This window comes from Colletotrichum tamarilloi (assembly GCF_030869305.1).
Source record: "Colletotrichum tamarilloi strain Tom-12 chromosome Unknown Scaffold_16.1, whole genome shotgun sequence".
NCBI lineage: Eukaryota > Fungi > Ascomycota > Sordariomycetes > Glomerellales > Glomerellaceae > Colletotrichum > Colletotrichum tamarilloi.
The window spans coordinates 135,599-152,529 of NW_026849399.1; the positions used below are offsets into that span (position 1 = coordinate 135,599).

A 16,931-nucleotide genomic window follows, 5' to 3' on the forward strand; every position below is an offset into this window, starting at 1 on the left:
CCACATACGGACTAGTAGTTTTCAACAAGCAGCAGCTCCCTTCCCAACCAACGCCGCGATTTTTCGGAGCTCCAGCGACCAAATAATTTGTTATCACCCTCCTTCCCCCGAACCCTTCTCATCCTCATCGTCCGGAGGCTCCATCATCACCACCCCCACGATGTTCTCCCGCGCGATCAGGTTAAACAGAGCAGTGCCTCTGCGCACTCGCGCCCCGGCCACTTTTGCTGCTGCATCCCGGTCCGTCACCACCAACGCTGCATCGGCAACTTTGGAGAAGGGAGTTCCCCAGGTCAGTTTGCGCTCTTTTCCCATCGCCACATTCGCCGGACATGCTGCGACAACAAAACGCCCCTGGATATGGAGGCATGCTCAATTGCATGCTGCTAACCTGCAATCCTATTCTAGTCCGACGATGAGCCTTTCCAGATCACCCTGAGCGATGAGAGCTTCGAGACCTACCAGCTCGACCCCCCGCCGTACACCCTCGATGTCACGAAGAAGGAACTGAAGCAGATGTACAAGGATATGGTTGTTGTCAGGTACGGACAAATTTGTCTCTCTGCGAAAACGTATTCGCTTTAGCTTTGTTACTCACCCTTTGCGCAGACAACTCGAGATGGCCGCCGATCGCTTGTACAAGGAGAAGAAGATTCGTGGTTTCTGCCACTTGTCCACCGGTCAGGAGGCTGTCGCTGTCGGCATTGAGCACGCTCTTACCCGCGAGGATGACTTGATCACTGCTTACCGTTGCCACGGCTTCGCCTACATGCGTGGCGGTACCGTCCGCTCCATCATTGGTGAGCTGTTGGGCCGCCGCGAGGGTATTGCGTACGGCAAGGGAGGTTCCATGCACATGTTCACCAAGGGTTTCTACGGTGGCAACGGTATCGTCGGTGCACAGGTGCCCGTCGGTGCTGGTCTGGCTTTCGCCCACAAGTACACTGGTCGCAAGAACGCCTCCGTTATCCTGTACGGTGACGGTGCCAGCAACCAGGGCCAGGTCTTCGAGGCTTTCAACATGGCTAAGCTCTGGAACTTGCCCGCCCTGTTCGGCTGCGAGAGTGAGTTTTGAACGTTATGAAAGGTCATCGCATCGGCCATGCTAACGAACTTCCCCAGACAACAAGTACGGTATGGGTACCGCTGCTGCTCGTTCATCAGCCCTCACAGATTACTACAAGCGCGGGCAGTACATTCCTGGACTCAAGGTCAACGGCATGGACGTCCTCGCCGTCAAGGCCGCGGTCAAGTACGGAAAGGACTACGCTGTTGCCGAGAACGGACCCCTCGTCCTCGAGTACGTTACCTACCGCTACGGTGGTCACTCCATGTCCGACCCTGGTACCACCTACCGTACTCGTGAGGAGATCCAGCGCATGCGTTCGACCAACGACCCCATCGCCGGCCTCAAGCAGAAGATCATGGACTGGGAGGTTGTCACTGAGGACGAGCTCAAGACCATTGACAAGGAGGCCCGCAGCTTCGTCAACGAGGAGGTTGCCGCTGCTGAGGCCATGGCCGTCCCCGACACCACCCCCAAGATTCTCTACGAGGACATCTACGTCCCCGGTACCGAGCCCCAGTTCATCCGCGGCCGCACCCCTGATGAGACCTACTACTTCAACTAAATTCCTGCGCATGATGAATAATTGTTTCCTAACCTTTCTGTCCTATTGTACAATACCTACTAGCTAGAGAGGGTGAAGTGGTCACAATCTGAACATGGCCAGGGTCTGCAGATATCCTCCTGGTTCGACAAATTCTTAGTCCCTCTTTGTGACATCCAGCACACTGTGATATGACATGCACATTGCTCATGCCTCATAAAATTTGAAAAGCTCCTCTCGGCACGGCGCACTTACAATAGACCGACAATGGGCAGTCTTCTTCCAGTGCATTAAGCCCAATCGGGGTGGTTCAGAAAACTTTCCCGAAGCGGCGCAGTGGTGGTCCAGGTCGCTGCCTACCGTGCCTACCGTGCCTGCCCATGCTGCCTGGAAAGTTTCTGTGGGCCCGTGCAGCTACGGGTCCTTTTCGCGTCACCAGGCAGGAGCTCTTAACGCGATTCTTCTGCTCCAAGCGCGTCGAGGTTCCCCAGGGTCCTCCTACAACCTTCATGTCTGCTCTTCCCCGCCTTCTGAGCAGTTCAATCGGTCAAAGAAACGTACTTGGGGCAGCGTTTCATACCAGCTTTCGACTCTTCACTATCTACACTCGACCAGCCATCACAATGGCGCCAAAGCAGGCGACGCTGGGGTACGTCAAGCCATCTCAGACAACGTTGGGGTGTGTGAAAGGACAATGCTCCTAGGACTACCACGGATGCAATGGAATTATTGCCAATTCTAGCCATCGTGTGGTGTCAAAGAACGTCTGCTGACAGAGCTCGACAGAAAGTTCTTCGGAGCGAAAGGATCCAAGCCCGAACCCCAGCAGAGCAAGCTGAGCTTCGCCACCAAGACAGCCCCGAAGAAGGAGGTTAAGAAGGAGGTCGAAGAGGAGGTCGATGCAGACAAAGATGCCGTTGAGACACGGGCATCTCCTAGCAGTATGTTGTCATTTCATACGATGGACGTCTCCTGTTTCAATTGAATAACGAGTCTACTACAGAGCCGCGGAAACGTACCAGAAGCCCGAGTCCCGCCGTACAAGCATCGAGCCCGAAGGTCAAGAATGAGATTGTGGACGAGGATGAGGACGATCAGCCTGCCACAAAGAGACCGCGCAGAGGCCGCAAACGTGTAATTGAGGACGAGGACGAAGATGATGTGATGGACGAAGCTCCTAGCAAGTCCCGATCAAAATCACCAAAGACCTCCCAGGCCAGAAAGAACGGCACAGAGAAGCCTGTAAAGGCCGCAAACGCATCCAAGACTGCCCAACCGAAGAAAAGCGCCAAGTCTCCTACACCTGTCGTGGAGGACGATAAGGAGGATGCAACGGAGTCTGCGTCAGAAGACGACGTAGTTGAAGACGACGAAGAGGAGGCCAAGCCTACGGCAGCGAAGAAGAAGAAGGCCTTGGAAAAGGTGCAGATGAAACTGAAGACCCAAACAAAGGACCCATATCCCGACTGGAAGGCGGGCGAACCAGTTCCCTATGCCGCGCTCTGTACCACCTTTTCTCTGATCGAGCTCACGACCAAGCGGCTCGAGATTATGGCACACTGTTCGCTATTCCTCCGACAGGTTCTGCGTCTGACCCCCGACGATCTTCTTCCCACTATTCTGCTCATGATCAACAAGCTGGCTCCTGACTATGCCGGCATTGAGCTGGGCATTGGTGAGTCGCTCATCATGAAGTCCATTGGTGAATCCACGGGACGAAGCCTCGCAGTCATCAAGCAAGACCAGAAGGAGATTGGAGATCTCGGCCTCGTTGCCGTCAAGAGTAGATCAACACAGCCAACCATGTTCAAGCCCAAAGCTTTGACGATACAGGGAGTTCACAAGGGTCTCATGGGCATCGCCACTGTTTCTGGCAATGGTGCCCAGGGCCGTAAGGTTGACGCCATCAAGAAATTACTATCAGCAGCCGATTCCCATTCCTCCGGAAAGGTGGATATCACGAAGGACAAAGGCGGTCCCAGCGAAGCCAAGTATCTTGTCCGATTCCTCGAGGGTAAACTTCGATTGGGACTGGCAGAGAGGTCTGTTCTGGTGTCTTTGGCTCAAGCTGTGGTCTTCCACGAGGCCGACGCCAAAGGTCAGGTACCCAAGACGACAGACGTGGAACAGGCTGAGGCCGTTCTCAAGACGGTCTACAGGTTTGTGGCTTGGTCTCACAATTACCCATATCCTCGTATTAATCTTGTTTAGTGAACTTCCGAGTTACGATGTCATCATCCCCGCCATGGTAGAACACGGCATCATGCATCTGCGCGAGCATTGCAAGCTGAAGCCCGGCGTGCCCCTGAAGCCAATGTTGGCAAAACCAACGAAAGCTATCACTGAAGTTCTGGACCGCTTCGAGGACCAGACCTTCACATGTGAATACAAGTACGACGGCGAACGAGCGCAGATCCATTACGTTGCGAAATCCGCGGATGAGGAGATTAGTCAATCTTTGCCAGGGGCTACGACCGCTGCGGCAAATGGTGTTGCTGCCATCTTTTCCCGTAACTCTGAAGATCTCTCCAAAAAGTATCCCGATATCCTTACCAAATTGCACACTTGGGTCAAGGAGGATACGAAGAGCTTCGTCCTTGACTGTGAGACAGTTGCGTGGGATGTTGACGAGAAGAAAGTCCTTCCTTTCCAGCAGCTGATGACGCGAAAGAAGAAGGATGTCAAAATCGAAGATGTCAAGGTGAAGGTCTGCGTTTTTGCTTTCGATCTCCTTTATCTCAACGGCGAGGCCATTGTTGAGAAGTCGCTCAGGGAGCGTCGCGAGCTCCTGCTGAATGCCTTTGCGCCAGTAGAGGGTGAATTTGCCCTTGCTACGCATATGGATGGACAGGAGTTGGAGCAGATCCAAGTGTTCCTCGACGAGAGTGTCAAGGCGTCTTGCGAAGGTCTGATGGTGAAGATGTTGGACGGCTCGGAGAGCGGGTATGAGCCCAGCAAGAGGAGCCGAAACTGGCTCAAGGTAAGCCGCTTGGATCCCTTGGAGATGTCCACTGCGCCGATAATTTGTCGTGCTGACTGCATATCTCTAGATCAAAAAGGATTACTTAAGCGGCATCGGCGACTCGCTTGATCTCGTAGTATTGGGTGCATATTACGGCAAAGGCAAGCGTACATCTGTCTACGGCGCCTTCCTCTTGGCCTGCTACAACCCGTCGTCTGATTCGTATGAAACCGTCTGCAATATCGGCACGGGATTCTCCGAGGCCGTCCTCGAGGAACTGCACAAGCAGCTCTCGGACATTGTCATTGACCGGCCAAAGCCGTTTTACGCACATTCCTCGGGCGGGCAACATCAGCCCGACGTGTGGTTCGAGCCTCGTTACGTCTGGGAGGTCAAGACGGCCGATTTGACGCTCAGCCCGCGCTACAAGGCCGGGTGCAAAGAAGGTGTCGACCCCGGCGGTGAAAAGGGAATCAGTCTGCGATTCCCGCGCTTCATCAAGGTGCGCGACGACAAGAAGGCCGACGAGGCCACGTCCAGTCGCCAGGTGGCTGAGATGTATCGCAAGCAGGAGAGCGTGACCAAGAGCAAGGGCCCTGCGGTGGATGATGATTTCGAGTATTAATTACGAGTTTTTCAGTCTTCGCTGAAAGAATTGGCGATTCATGGCGTTCTTACATGGCTCTGGGCGGGATTCCAATACATGCGGGTGCTTCCGCTCATCACGACGGGGAAGGGGTTAGGTTGAAGCATGACTTGTTAGTCTGCAAAATCACATACATAGGTACTTGCAAAATGTGTTCAAATCTTTGCACCATACAGAAGGAGACACATGCAACTTCTTTCTTAAAACCGAATGACATGTGTATGTATACCTTGCCTATTCGTCCCGTGTATTTTTGCTCGGTTCCTCTGCTCTTATCTCGCATGTCTCACGAGGAAAGCGCAATCCCGCGGGATACGTATAAGCGTCGATCCAAAAGCAAAACAAAATAGTTCATGTATAGATTTACTTTGCCTTTGCATGCGGCCGCCGCGCCGGCAGATGCATATGTGTGATTTTCGTCATTGTGCCTCTGCCTTTTTTTCTTCTGTCTCTACTTTTTCCCCCTTTTCTTTTTTCCCCTCCCTCGTGCGAGCATTGGAGGGTGCACTGCCAAGAATAACCTTGCATCGGACATTTTGTATGTACATTACGAATCTGCAGATGACATGTGCTACACAAGTTGTGGAAGAGGAGCCCAATTTTATCTAGTACAATGGCGAATTAGCAGACACGACCAGTGTTGACAAGACTTGTGGAAGATGGGTCATAATATGTATGTTTGTAATTTGTAGCACCTTCTTCTATTCTACAAGCCATACAAAAACTCGGCCCTGGGTTCTGTGGGCGGTCAAGTGAGGCTCAAGAAACCACTACAATTCGGCTTTTAACCCTATCCCCTGTACGGATGCAAACTCGAAAGGGCCGGACGAAAACTTTCTAGGCTCTAGCGACACCCCCTTTCTTACTAACATGTTCCTTTACGACTTTCCCCATGCCGATGCCCTTCCTTCGGCCCCGAATCACAGCCTCCAACGCCTTGCCGACGGCGGGCATGTCACCGAGCATGGTCAAGTGTCCGCGCTCGGTGCTGACACGCCCACCGCGTACCAGTTCGTACCCCTCTGGCAGCTGCGCCTCGCGCGCGAGAACCACGCCATCGCCGGCGCGGAAAATGAGGTCGTCGTAGGCTTGTGCATGGCAGATGGCCTCGCGGCTGCTGACCTTGACGGCGTACACGGTGGGGACTTCCTTGCCGTAGATGATACCGAGAGGAGGGTACGCGTTGGCCTCTGATAGTGCTGGGTCGAATTGTGTTTCTTGACGAAACCTCTTGACCTCGGCAAGGGTACGCTCGAGGTAGGCAATGTTTCTGGCGCGGTTTGGGGGCGTAGTTATGCCAGATGCCCCCTTTGTGAATGGCGATGGTTTGTTGCCATCTATCTGTGGGTTGATGCCTCCTTCGCGGACGTGCTCTACCCTCCGGGCCGCGTCGGTTACTGATGGCGGCAAGACATGGTTTTGTTTCTTCTCGCTTGAGCTGCGACTGCGGACCGACAATAGAGAGCTGAACGTTGTCGACTTTTCCTCTGGTACTAGGGAAGGTAGCGGAGGCTCAATACATGGTGTGAGACGATATTTGATCCATTCGTTTACGTCGTGAAAGTCGATATTGTACTCTTCCTTCGTGTCCTTATTGACGAAACAGAAGCCGTCATCAGGCAGAAACACGAAGGATGTTCTGAGTGAGAAGTTGACCTGCGCAGTCAAGATCTTCTCATTGAGGAGGACTGCGTCGCCGTCTCTTAGGGGCCCCAGGACGTTGATGCACCGCTGAGGTGTACCAACGTAGACCACTCCGGAGAACAGATCCGGTCTCTGGTTGACGACGTGGCGGGTGATGAGACCACCGAGACTGTGGGCCAAAACAAGAGCGCCTCTGGGCTCTTTCGAATCCGCCTGGTTGCATGGCAACTTTTCCAAGAACTCAACCATTTTACGTGATAGTAGATGAGGGCTCAGTCTCCAGTCGTAGCCATAATCATGTAAACGTAGCTTTCCTTTCCGAACGTTCTCGCAAGCGGCAATCTTCTTGAACAACTTTCTGGAAATGTCGATTGGGCCGATGTTCTGGAGCATGCCTGACGGGATGATGCGCTCTTCCATTGACTCTTCGTCTTCGGGGTCAAGGCCAACCTCCAAGTCCGCCTTCCTCATGTTGAGTCCGATTTTGACTGGAGCCCATAGTTGGTGGTGCGGAGGCTCTGCTGATCGTAGAATCGAACCACGGTAACCACCCAGAATTACTATATCCCCAGTCAACGTCTCCAGCACTCTGTCTAGAGTTGACAGTCCGTCGTTGTCGACTTTGGGTGCTGGGGCTTCAGGGATTGTCTTGCCCGTTGCGTCTTCGTTGAGTTTGAGTGACGATCCAAGTTTGGGTAGGCTTGGCATTTTGAACGTTGGTCTTTCGGGCAGACTGTCTTTGATTGCCTTCATCCTTACATTGGCCATTTCTCTGACGTGATCAAACCTGCCATCATCATCCCCAATAGAGGATGTGCGGGATAGCGAGTGGTACAGCAGCGAATCATCGGATGTAACTCGTCGCAAAACACGGGGCCTTGTGGTAGAAGGTCTCCCAGATGATACAGACGGACGATTACCGGATGCTTCATTGGCCATCGTCTGCGCACGAGGAAGACCGTTGGCACCACTAGACATGGCAGCTGTGCTGTTATAAGGCCTTCTACTCTGGGCCAGGGGAAATTTCCGCTGTTCGGTCGTCGTCGTCGTCGTCGTCGATTTCGGCTCCGTCTTCTCTGCGGCGGCAGTAAAGAAGGATAAAGAATTGAAGATTGCCGAAGGAGCCGGGAACGAAGAAAAAGCATTCGAAAACTTCTTTAGCGCATCAGCTCCCGTGGAAGATGAGCGTTTATGTCTAGTTTGACCAAAAGATATGGATTCGAGGGCGGTCTTGGGCGCTTCGCCGTCCCCACCACCAAATATCATGTTCCGTGGACTCGACTGCCATGGTGAAGGCAGGTCTTCCTTTGGGGCTGGCCTAGCTTTTTGGAGCTTTTGAGACTCCCGTCTTCGAGGCGGCGCCGGTGAGATGGGAGTGTCCGACTCGGTCTCGAAAGTGGTAGGAATTTCATCGGGGAAGGGCGTTAATTCTGGCGAGCTAGCGGAATCGTCACTACTCGTATTACCAGGCAGGAAGAGTCCGGACGACTTCCTTTCCCTCTCTCTCTCCAATGCAGCAGCCTTTTCAGCTTTGGATGTTTGTGGTAAAGTGAGTCGGGTTGCAGCAACACTCAATGCGGGTTGCATAACGGACTGGGCGCCATCTTGGTCATCGTCACCATACACTGGATCTTCAGATGGGACTTTTTCTAGGATCGGAGACGGAGACCTCCTCCTTTCACTGACGCCTTCTTTTTGAGACATAGCTACCATTATGAGGTTCCTCGTCAAACGTGCTGAGAAATCGAGGTGCCGGATCGCGGGGTGTATAAGAGTTATAAAAGTCGCAATTTGCAGCCGGGCGTTCCGGGTGTTAGCTCAATGGCACATGCTCAATGGCCTTTTTGGGAAGAGCGAGAGTGGACACCAGCTGGTGCTGCACCGAGGTCAGTACGGGAGATTGACCTGAAAAAGAGGTCAAAACCGACAAGGCGAGGTAAAAGAGGACCTCAAGAGTCTGGGGAAAAGCTGGGTCGAGGGCTATATGGCGGCCCAGTCAAGGGGGAAAGGATAGAAATGTGCCTTGCTGAGGTGTAGGGCCTTTAGGTTGTGTGTGACGAGATGGTAGCGTTTAGAAACGATGATTCAGTACAACACTCCGATCTGAGAAGACGTAGATTTGACAATGACGAACCAGATAATTGGAGCAGGGGTAGGGAAGCGCCGCGTAGGTGATATAAGAAGGAGAAGCTAAGGGAGCAGTAGTAGTAGGGTGCGTAAGGTAGTCGTACCTTTCTACTTAGAAAAGTAGAGTACCTAGCCGCGTATCTATACGGAGGGTAGGCAACCCACGTGTGCCCACTTGTTCCCGTCCTACCCATCCGTACCTTTGGACTAAGGAATGTACCTTACCTTTGACGTGCGTGCGTGCCTTGCCTTGACAGAAAACTCGATTAAGGAAAGGCAAGGTACCACCCTCGCCTCAGTCCGAGGTGTGGGTAATAGCCAACACACACGACCGCACAACCTGAAGAATGGAAGCATGAAAGGGAAGCTTGCTGATGTTCTTCCCGCTGTGTACCGTAGTAGTTGCGTAGACGGTAGGTGCTAAAGAGCAAAGACCAGAAGTCTGATATGCACAGAGCTGCGCCTCCCTCGCCCGAGAACCAGGGGCATCCTTCTCGGGAGTACATCGAATAGATCTCCGGCAGGAAGGGGCTCAGGCTCAGGCTGCCAAATATCGAATGCGGCTAGACCAGAGATCGCTGTGTCTTCATCTCACTGCTGTTTCTTCCGCGCTCGACCGACATTTGCTTCCCAATTGCCATACCGGACCGTCCTTTCTGTCAGAGAGGCACGGATAACGGCAATAAGTGGGAGAGTTATTGCGCAGACAGCTGTGCTTTTGCTCTGTCAAGGCCAGTGTGCGGGACGTGGTCTTGGAAGAAGCCAAGCACATGTTCTTTTTCTTCTTCGTCTTCGTCTTCTTCTCCGCCGTTGCGCTGTTTTGCATCAGGGGCGCTCTGGACGATCCAACCGCTAGGTGTCCCTCGTTCTAGGATGAGACCGCGATTCGAGTAATGCTTGTTTTTTTAAGTGTAGTACTCCGTAGTCAGCGGGCGTATCTTTTTTTCCAAGGTTCTTGCCTCTTTCTTCCATTCTCTGCCCAATGCCACTGACATAATCACATGCGCTGTCTGCGTCTTAGCTCCCGCCCCACCATGTCTTAGCCACCAATTGGAACCTGCGTCATTGGCCAATGTCTATAGCCCACTTGGTCGGCCGGCAGCAACGGACCCTGCGGCACCCGATGATCCGGCATTGCCATGTCGATCGGCCCAAGTCAGCTTGTCAAGCTTTCCTGTCGATTTCCCTGGTTGACTTTGATGCCTATAATTGTGGAGGGGGTATGGAGAATTACTATCAGCGCGAACGGGTACAGGTGGACTGGGAGAATACCAATTTCACATGTGTCGATATAAACACACAGCGTCAACTCATCATGAATGCATAAATGCGGTCTAAGGGGAGATGGGTATATATACCTCTTTGCCTACCGGACATGCCTGCCTTAGGTACAGTACCTTACATTAAAGAAAATACAATCTCGGGTATCTGAGAACATGCGGATATAAGGTGTTATTAGCAAAAGTAAGCTCGGTCAAATGGCCTGATGGTAACCTCAAACTTGCAAACTTCGAGGCTCGAGGATTCAGATTGCCCTGCTTGGACGTTCCATGGTGATTCCAGATTCCGGATTCTTAAGGTACTTGGACTGATCTGATGTACGGCACGCCCAACGCAGCAATCTATACCGAGCCATCCAGCACGAAGCACGTTTCCACGCTCCGTGGCTTCCAGTTCCACCCACGGACGGATCTGGAGCTTCAGTGCTGTTTGGGCAGAGGTGGACTTTGGCCTTTGGCCTTTGGCCTTCCCATCAGATAACATTTCTTATCGCCCCACTAATTACCAGACACATCTGCAGGTGCAGCTACCTAAAGACCTTACCCGCGCTTGCACCTGCATCTCCGAGGCGCCTTTGTACCTATGAGGGACGTCATTGCCAGGCCAAGCCGCCAACCCAATGGAAAGCCTTCACCCGCCAGCGACCGCGACTGCCATGTTGGCCCGGCTTCAGTGTCGCATCCCTGCCCCGCGAAATCCAATGCATCGTCCGCGATTTGCAGTATGGAGTACGTAAGGAAAGCACAAGGTACCTACCCAACTGCCCTCCAGCATCCAGGGAAGGACAAGGTAAGGTAGCTCAAGGAGGCTTAGACCAAACCGCCTCGCCAAACAGATTTCCCCAACGTCTTGTCACAAACACATACAGTTCTCGAGCTTCGTTTCCCACCCTCCACTGCCATTGTCGTCGTCCCATGCATTACCCTGTTTGTTGAGCTTACTCATTGTGCTCCCCCCGGCAGGCCTCGTCGCGCAAGCATTCCTCCGGGCTCCCTGATCTCCTCCATCTACCTATCCGAGCCGTAGAATAATCTCCGAAGCTATGACTACCCTTGAACCTCGCCAACCTTACACCGACGCCGAGCTGCGCCAGCTGTACCCTCCACAGCTCAAGCTCCAGCTCGTGCAGATCCTTCTCCGGCACGGCGAACGAACTCCCGTCAACCCTCGCTTTTCCAACACCGGCCTTCCGGAGTACTGGCCCTATTGCAGTGTTGTTCGTCATCTCCGAAATGCTGTTCTCGATCCGGACACCGGTGAATACTCATACCTCGATTGGAAGAGACGTCTCGAGGGATTCGGTTCTAAAGACGATAGTCCTGTAATCGTTGCCGGCCCCAAGGGCGAGCTTGACGATATCTGTGATCATGGTATGCTTACGGACCGCGGCCGAGAGACCACCCACCAACTAGGCAAACGCTTTCGTGATCTCTACGTTGATCGACTCAGCTTCTTGCCCACAGACCTCACCGACGCGGAGTCTCTGTATCTTAGGTCAACGCCGGTCCCGCGAGCTCTGGAGTCTCTTCAACAAGCCATTTCTGGCCTATATCCGGCTAGGCATCGGGCACCCGATCTCCCCGCACTCACGATCCTAGGGCGGGTACAGCCAGACGAGACTCTCTTTCCCAACGAAGGCCACTGCCGGCGATTCAATATTCTCGCCCGCGCATTCGCCCAGCGGACTGCCGAGCGCTGGAACAATACTCCAGAGATGGGCTACTTGAACAAGAAACTCGGGAAATGGATGGAAGATGGTAAACTCATTGCAGTTGATTCTAAGCCTAGGCTTAGTGGAATCATGGATACCATCAACGCATCACGCGCACACGGCCCGAGGACGAAGCTACCCTCGGAGTTCTACGATCCCAAGGTACTCTCCATTATTGAGAGAATTGGTGTAGAAGAATGGTATAGCGGATACGGCGAGAGCCAGGAGTATCGCACACTTGGCATAGGTGGCTTGATGGGCGATATTGTCGCTCGTATGGTCGGAAGCGTCGAACACAGTCCGGCGGATGGAGCCTACGAGATCAAGCAAGCTAGCGCAGCTCCCAAGCCTATCAAGTTTGGCATGAGTGGCTGCCATGATACCACTCTTGCGGGTATACTAGCCAGCCTGGGTGCCTTTGGTCCAGACAAATGGCCTCCTTTCACGAGCCACATCGCTGTTGAGATGTTCCGCGATCCCCAGGTTTCATCAATTCCAACGCAGGCACCCAAGAATGCGGGCTGGTTCGGCTCGTGGTTCTCCATCGGCCGTGCTGGTACACCGGCGCCGGGTACGGCTCCGCCAGGCATTGGCCGTAAGCCGACCCCCGCATTGACAGATGCCGAGAAGAAGCAGCTAGACGGTTACTACGTAAGGCTTCGGTACAACGATGAGCCGGTGACCATCCCCGGCTGCAAGGCTGCTGGCAACCATCTTGAAGGTGATGAGTCCTTTTGTACTCTGGTAAGCTCCCAGACCTCGTTTGTGAAGTGGTTGGTGTGGCTGACCCGGGCCCAGACCGCCTTTAAGTCCATTGTCGACAAGTACACACCTGTTGACTGGAAGAACCAATGTCGTGGGAACCATGATGCGTCCGCCTTTCCGGTCAAGCCCGAGCCGGCAGGATATTAACGGTTTTCAGAGCCGCTAAGTTTTACCAAAGTTTATTACTGAGAAACAAGCAGTGGTAATTACTACATAGGATAGAGAAGAAAGTGCTTTGTGCATAGACGAGTGGCAGGTCACCGCATCCTGAGTAGCGTCACGATCTACATAGAACCGTTGCTTTTCTGCTGAATTTCCTCTTTTTCGTTAATGTTTGGGTTGAGTGTGCCAGGGACCATCCTTAAAGGGCGAAGTTATGTACTCATGTAACATGTCTGTTTAGAGCTAGAGATCTCCCAAAGCCCAGGATCATAAATGGGTTTTAAAGACCTTTGAACCAGAAGCTTGATGTTTCATCACACAATACAGAGACATGTGTGATAATGTCTCATGGTAACTTTGGCCGATCTTTTCATGGTGGGATTTTAACAGGTGCCAAGATCTCAAGGACATCTCGCCATCTCATGTCGTCCTTGGAATCTACTTGCTCAAGACGCTTCGCGGCGTTTGGAAGCCAGCCTTAGCATGCATGCTCGGACAACGGACGAGTGATATCTGCACGTCGTACTGGGGTCTAGTTTTGTCGAGCTACGCCCGGATTGCGTTAGATCCTGAGCATTACGATTGCTGCGTGCTGTAGGGCTGGGAAGTAAGAGTCTATTGTCCGTTACTTCGTGATCTTCCGGGTGTGGAAAGTGGCGCTTGCTGCCTCAAGATGCTGAATGTAAGTAAGATATGAAATGAGACGCCAGTGTAAGCGGGCTATTGTTCTGAAGAACGACCCTCTCACGAGCCGTTCATTACGCGTTTCCGTGAGCAAAATGTAGGCAAGCTGGTTGATGAAGGGCACCGTATCCTAAGAACATCGGTAGTGGTTTGGACATGGCTGGGAGATTGCGGTCCTGTCTGAGATACTGTCAATGAACAGAGCTAGACCACATGAATGCGACGGGGCAGGTCATCAGAAATCATATTCCTGAGTCATTTTCGATTTTAACAGGCAAGAAGGCTATCGTCCTCACTGCATAGTGCCCAAGAATTCGGCCCTCGATATAATCTATGATCCTTTGCTTAACACAAGGAGAGAAATCAGTAAGAACGGGAAAAGTGAGGAGGCCGCCAGGAGCGGCAGAACGCGCCAACGGTAGAGGGCCATAGCTCCAGACATCGCGGGGTAGAATGTCTCGAAAGAGCCAAGCTCCAAAGCGACATTCAACTACAAAGTCTCTAACAACAAGAGAAGCCGGCACGATCTTCCAGCCAACTCAAAGACACCAGACGCCCTTGCGGGGTCCGTCGATTCGCCGGGAGCACGTGGAGACACAGTTGGACCAGCCAAGCAGTTGGCCAGCTGTAGGTAATATCGCGGACCTCAGCTGGTGATGGTGTCGTTGGCGCTGGCTGGGAGGTACATAGTTTCTGCACCTTGAGAGATCGCAGGGCACAGTCAACCCCTGTCGAGCTGGCGGGTGGGGTACCGCCGTACCGGAGCCCAGGCCGATCCACCGTCCCCATCCAACCATTGGATGCACAGGTGGGGTTCCAAGTTGACGTCGCCGGCAGCGCCGAATCCGTGGGAAGAAGTCCCAACTGTCCCAATCTTTTCGTCAGGTTACTTCTCGGAAGGAAATGAAAGGAAAGGAACCTTAGATGGCGAAAAGGGGGAGGGGAGGGAGCCCGATTCGTCTCGTCCACACCAGCAGCGCTTCCCGATATGCCTGCTTCCAGGACCAATGTGATGACATGCCGAGAAAAACCGGGTAATTCTACCTACTGCAGTATTACATGCTGCCTACTGCAGCAGGAAAAAGACGCCAGCTCTCTCTTGGTACCGTCCCATGTTTGCTTAAATCAGGTTTTCTTGGCAGAGCTAGCGTGGCCAGAGCTCTCGAAGCTCGACAACCTTGCCTTTCTTAGCTGTGGCGGGGTTACGGAGTACAACGACCAGAGACATCGAGAGTAGTGTCACCGGCTTTCCTGCGGATGAGACTATTGCGTGCCTTGCTCGCACATCATCGCTGGTACGTTGGCGTTGCCGACACGTCAACTGCAAGTCGCAGTCGTTACGCCCGTCAGGACAGATGGTGTTTCTCGATCCCACCTTTCCGTCTTGGAGATGCGTAAATGTGTCTCCGGAATGACGACATAATGGTGGACCATGTGCCAGTTACCCGAGCCCTTCAACTCGGTACCAAACCTCGAGATGATAGCTAACGTCTTGGTTGCTATCGATTCCTCAGTCACGACAAGACGCAAAGGACGGCATCAACTCACACTCATGACGATACCTGCTAGGCAAAGGATATGAGCGCTTTCTTCTCTTTTGCCCGCTCATCTCTCGGAAAGGGAAAATCAAGGATCTCGCAGTCCACTTTCATACAGTTCCATCCCGCAGCCTGGCCCTGCCCTGCCCGCTTGACCATCTAAGACACACCCCTTCAAAGCTGAAGGACAGCATCTTGGCCTAGTCCAACTTTGTCCTAGGAGGAACGCATACACAAACGCTTCTCCAATTGACGTGCCAAGTGGCGCGACATGGTCCAACGTCTCCCAGATTACCGCCCCATGGTGGTCCCCATCCTCCTTCAGCTAGGCAAGGCAAAAGACCGGTTTCTCAGAGTGACCAACCAAGCTTCCCACTACACATCTCTTTCCTTCTTTCCCGGCTCCCAACTCCCGAGTTCCCAACAGGCGGATGACGGGGTTCCAGGTATGGCGTAAACGTACATCTTCCTAGCGTGCGACCCTCGCTCGATGGACCACTGCCTTGTCGATCGAGGAGGGTCCCGAGGAGTCCTACGGGGATAGGAGGGGATGGATGGTTGTAATAACAGGGTCCAACGCATGTGGGAGTGTAATTGGCATCATGGCTCAGCCTGAAGTCGATCTGGATTCTTAAATACCCTTCGAACCCCTCAATCTCATCGAACGTGATTATAGCTTAGCATAATCTCATCATCATCTCATCTCACCTCATCTCACAACCAAAAACCACCTCCCGATCTTCACACATCATGTCTTACGGCGGCAACGACGACGTAAGTAGTATATCTATGCTATGCTTACTCCCAAAGCTGCCCTCACTAACACATCCCCAGTCCAACTACGGTTCCTCCCGCAGGGACAACGAGGACAGCTACGGCACCTCGGGAACCACCGGCGGCTTCGGCTCCTCCACCCGCGACAACGAGGACTCGTACGGCTCCTCGCGCCGTGACAACGACAACGACAACAGCTACGGCTCCTCCAACACGGGCCGCAGCGGCAACGACTCGAGCTACGGCTCGTCGACCCGTCGTGACAACGACACCTCGGACAGCTACGGCTCCTCGGGGCTGAGCTCGTCTCGCAGGGACAACGATACCTCGGACTCGTACGGCTCTTCTCGCCGCGACAACGACAATGACAACAGCTACGGCTCCTCCCGCAAGTCGGACAACGACACCTACGGCTCCGGCAACAAGACCTCGTCCTACGGAGACGACTCCACCTCCTCCAACCTCGCCGGCGCCGACTCCCTCTCATACGGCAACACCAGCTCCAGCCGCCGCGACAACGACAACTCGGACAGCTACGGCTCCTCCGGCAACACTGGATCCTACGGATCTTCCCGCAGGGACAACGACAACGACAACAGCTACGGCTCCTCCACCACCCGCCGTGACAACGACGACAGCTATGGATCGTCAGGTAACACCGGCTCCTACGGCTCCTCCCGCAAGGATAACGAGGACAGCTACGGCTCCTCCGGTAACAGTGGATCCTACGGCTCCTCCCGCAGGGACAACGACAACGACAACAGCTACGGATCGTCTGGCAACACGGGATCCTATGGTAGCAGTGGCAGGGACAACGACACCTCCGACTCGTACGGCAGCAGCAACAAGAGCGGAGGCGACAGCAAGGTCGGCAAGTTCCTCGAGAAGGCGGGTGATTTGCTCAACAGCGACAAGCTCGAGTCCAAGGGCCAGTCGAAGCGTGAGAACGCCGGGTACGGGAACAACAACGATGACTACTAGATGTTGCTAGTCTAGTAGCCCTGTCGTTGGGTTGTATCGGGATGTT

At 53.5% G+C, this 16,931-nt stretch overlaps 6 protein-coding genes across 6 annotated transcripts; 4 read left to right on the top strand and 2 right to left on the bottom strand.

Moving 5' to 3' along the window:
* Positions 1-37: 37 nt before the first annotated feature.
* On the top strand, positions 38-1,631 carry CTAM01_05977 (pyruvate dehydrogenase E1 component; the record flags this gene model as incomplete). Its single annotated transcript, XM_060522007.1, has 4 exons — positions 38-292; positions 409-542; positions 610-1,064; positions 1,123-1,631. Coding segments are annotated over 4 exons (1,353 nt in total), but the record flags the coding sequence as incomplete, so codon positions are not given.
* A 359-nt stretch (positions 1,632-1,990) lies between these two features.
* Positions 1,991-5,197, top strand: CTAM01_05978 (DNA ligase I; the record flags this gene model as incomplete). Its single annotated transcript, XM_060522008.1, has 5 exons — positions 1,991-2,259; positions 2,397-2,551; positions 2,614-3,769; positions 3,822-4,590; positions 4,661-5,197. The coding sequence occupies 5 exons, from the start codon at positions 1,991-1,993 to the stop codon at positions 5,195-5,197; spliced, it is 2,886 nt and encodes a 961-aa protein (XP_060383198.1).
* An 858-nt stretch (positions 5,198-6,055) lies between these two features.
* CTAM01_05979 (uncharacterized protein) lies at positions 6,056-8,575 on the bottom strand (the record flags this gene model as incomplete). The annotated part of the gene is made up of 1 exon (XM_060522009.1): positions 6,056-8,575. One exon carries the CDS (start codon positions 8,573-8,575, stop codon positions 6,056-6,058), a length of 2,520 nt encoding a protein of 839 aa, XP_060383199.1.
* Positions 8,576-9,409: 834 nt separating this feature from the next.
* CTAM01_05980 (uncharacterized protein) lies at positions 9,410-9,815 on the bottom strand (the record flags this gene model as incomplete). The annotated part of the gene is made up of 2 exons (XM_060522010.1): positions 9,410-9,552; positions 9,611-9,815. The coding sequence occupies 2 exons, from the start codon at positions 9,813-9,815 to the stop codon at positions 9,410-9,412; spliced, it is 348 nt and encodes a 115-aa protein (XP_060383200.1).
* A 1,497-nt stretch (positions 9,816-11,312) lies between these two features.
* CTAM01_05981 (histidine acid phosphatase) lies at positions 11,313-12,893 on the top strand (the record flags this gene model as incomplete). Its single annotated transcript, XM_060522011.1, has 2 exons — positions 11,313-12,725; positions 12,780-12,893. 2 exons carry the CDS (start codon positions 11,313-11,315, stop codon positions 12,891-12,893), a joined length of 1,527 nt encoding a protein of 508 aa, XP_060383201.1.
* Positions 12,894-15,880: 2,987 nt separating this feature from the next.
* On the top strand, positions 15,881-16,885 carry CTAM01_05982 (mold-specific protein MS95; the record flags this gene model as incomplete). Its single annotated transcript, XM_060522012.1, has 2 exons — positions 15,881-15,904; positions 15,965-16,885. 2 exons carry the CDS (start codon positions 15,881-15,883, stop codon positions 16,883-16,885), a joined length of 945 nt encoding a protein of 314 aa, XP_060383202.1.
* Positions 16,886-16,931: the final 46 nt, after the last annotated feature.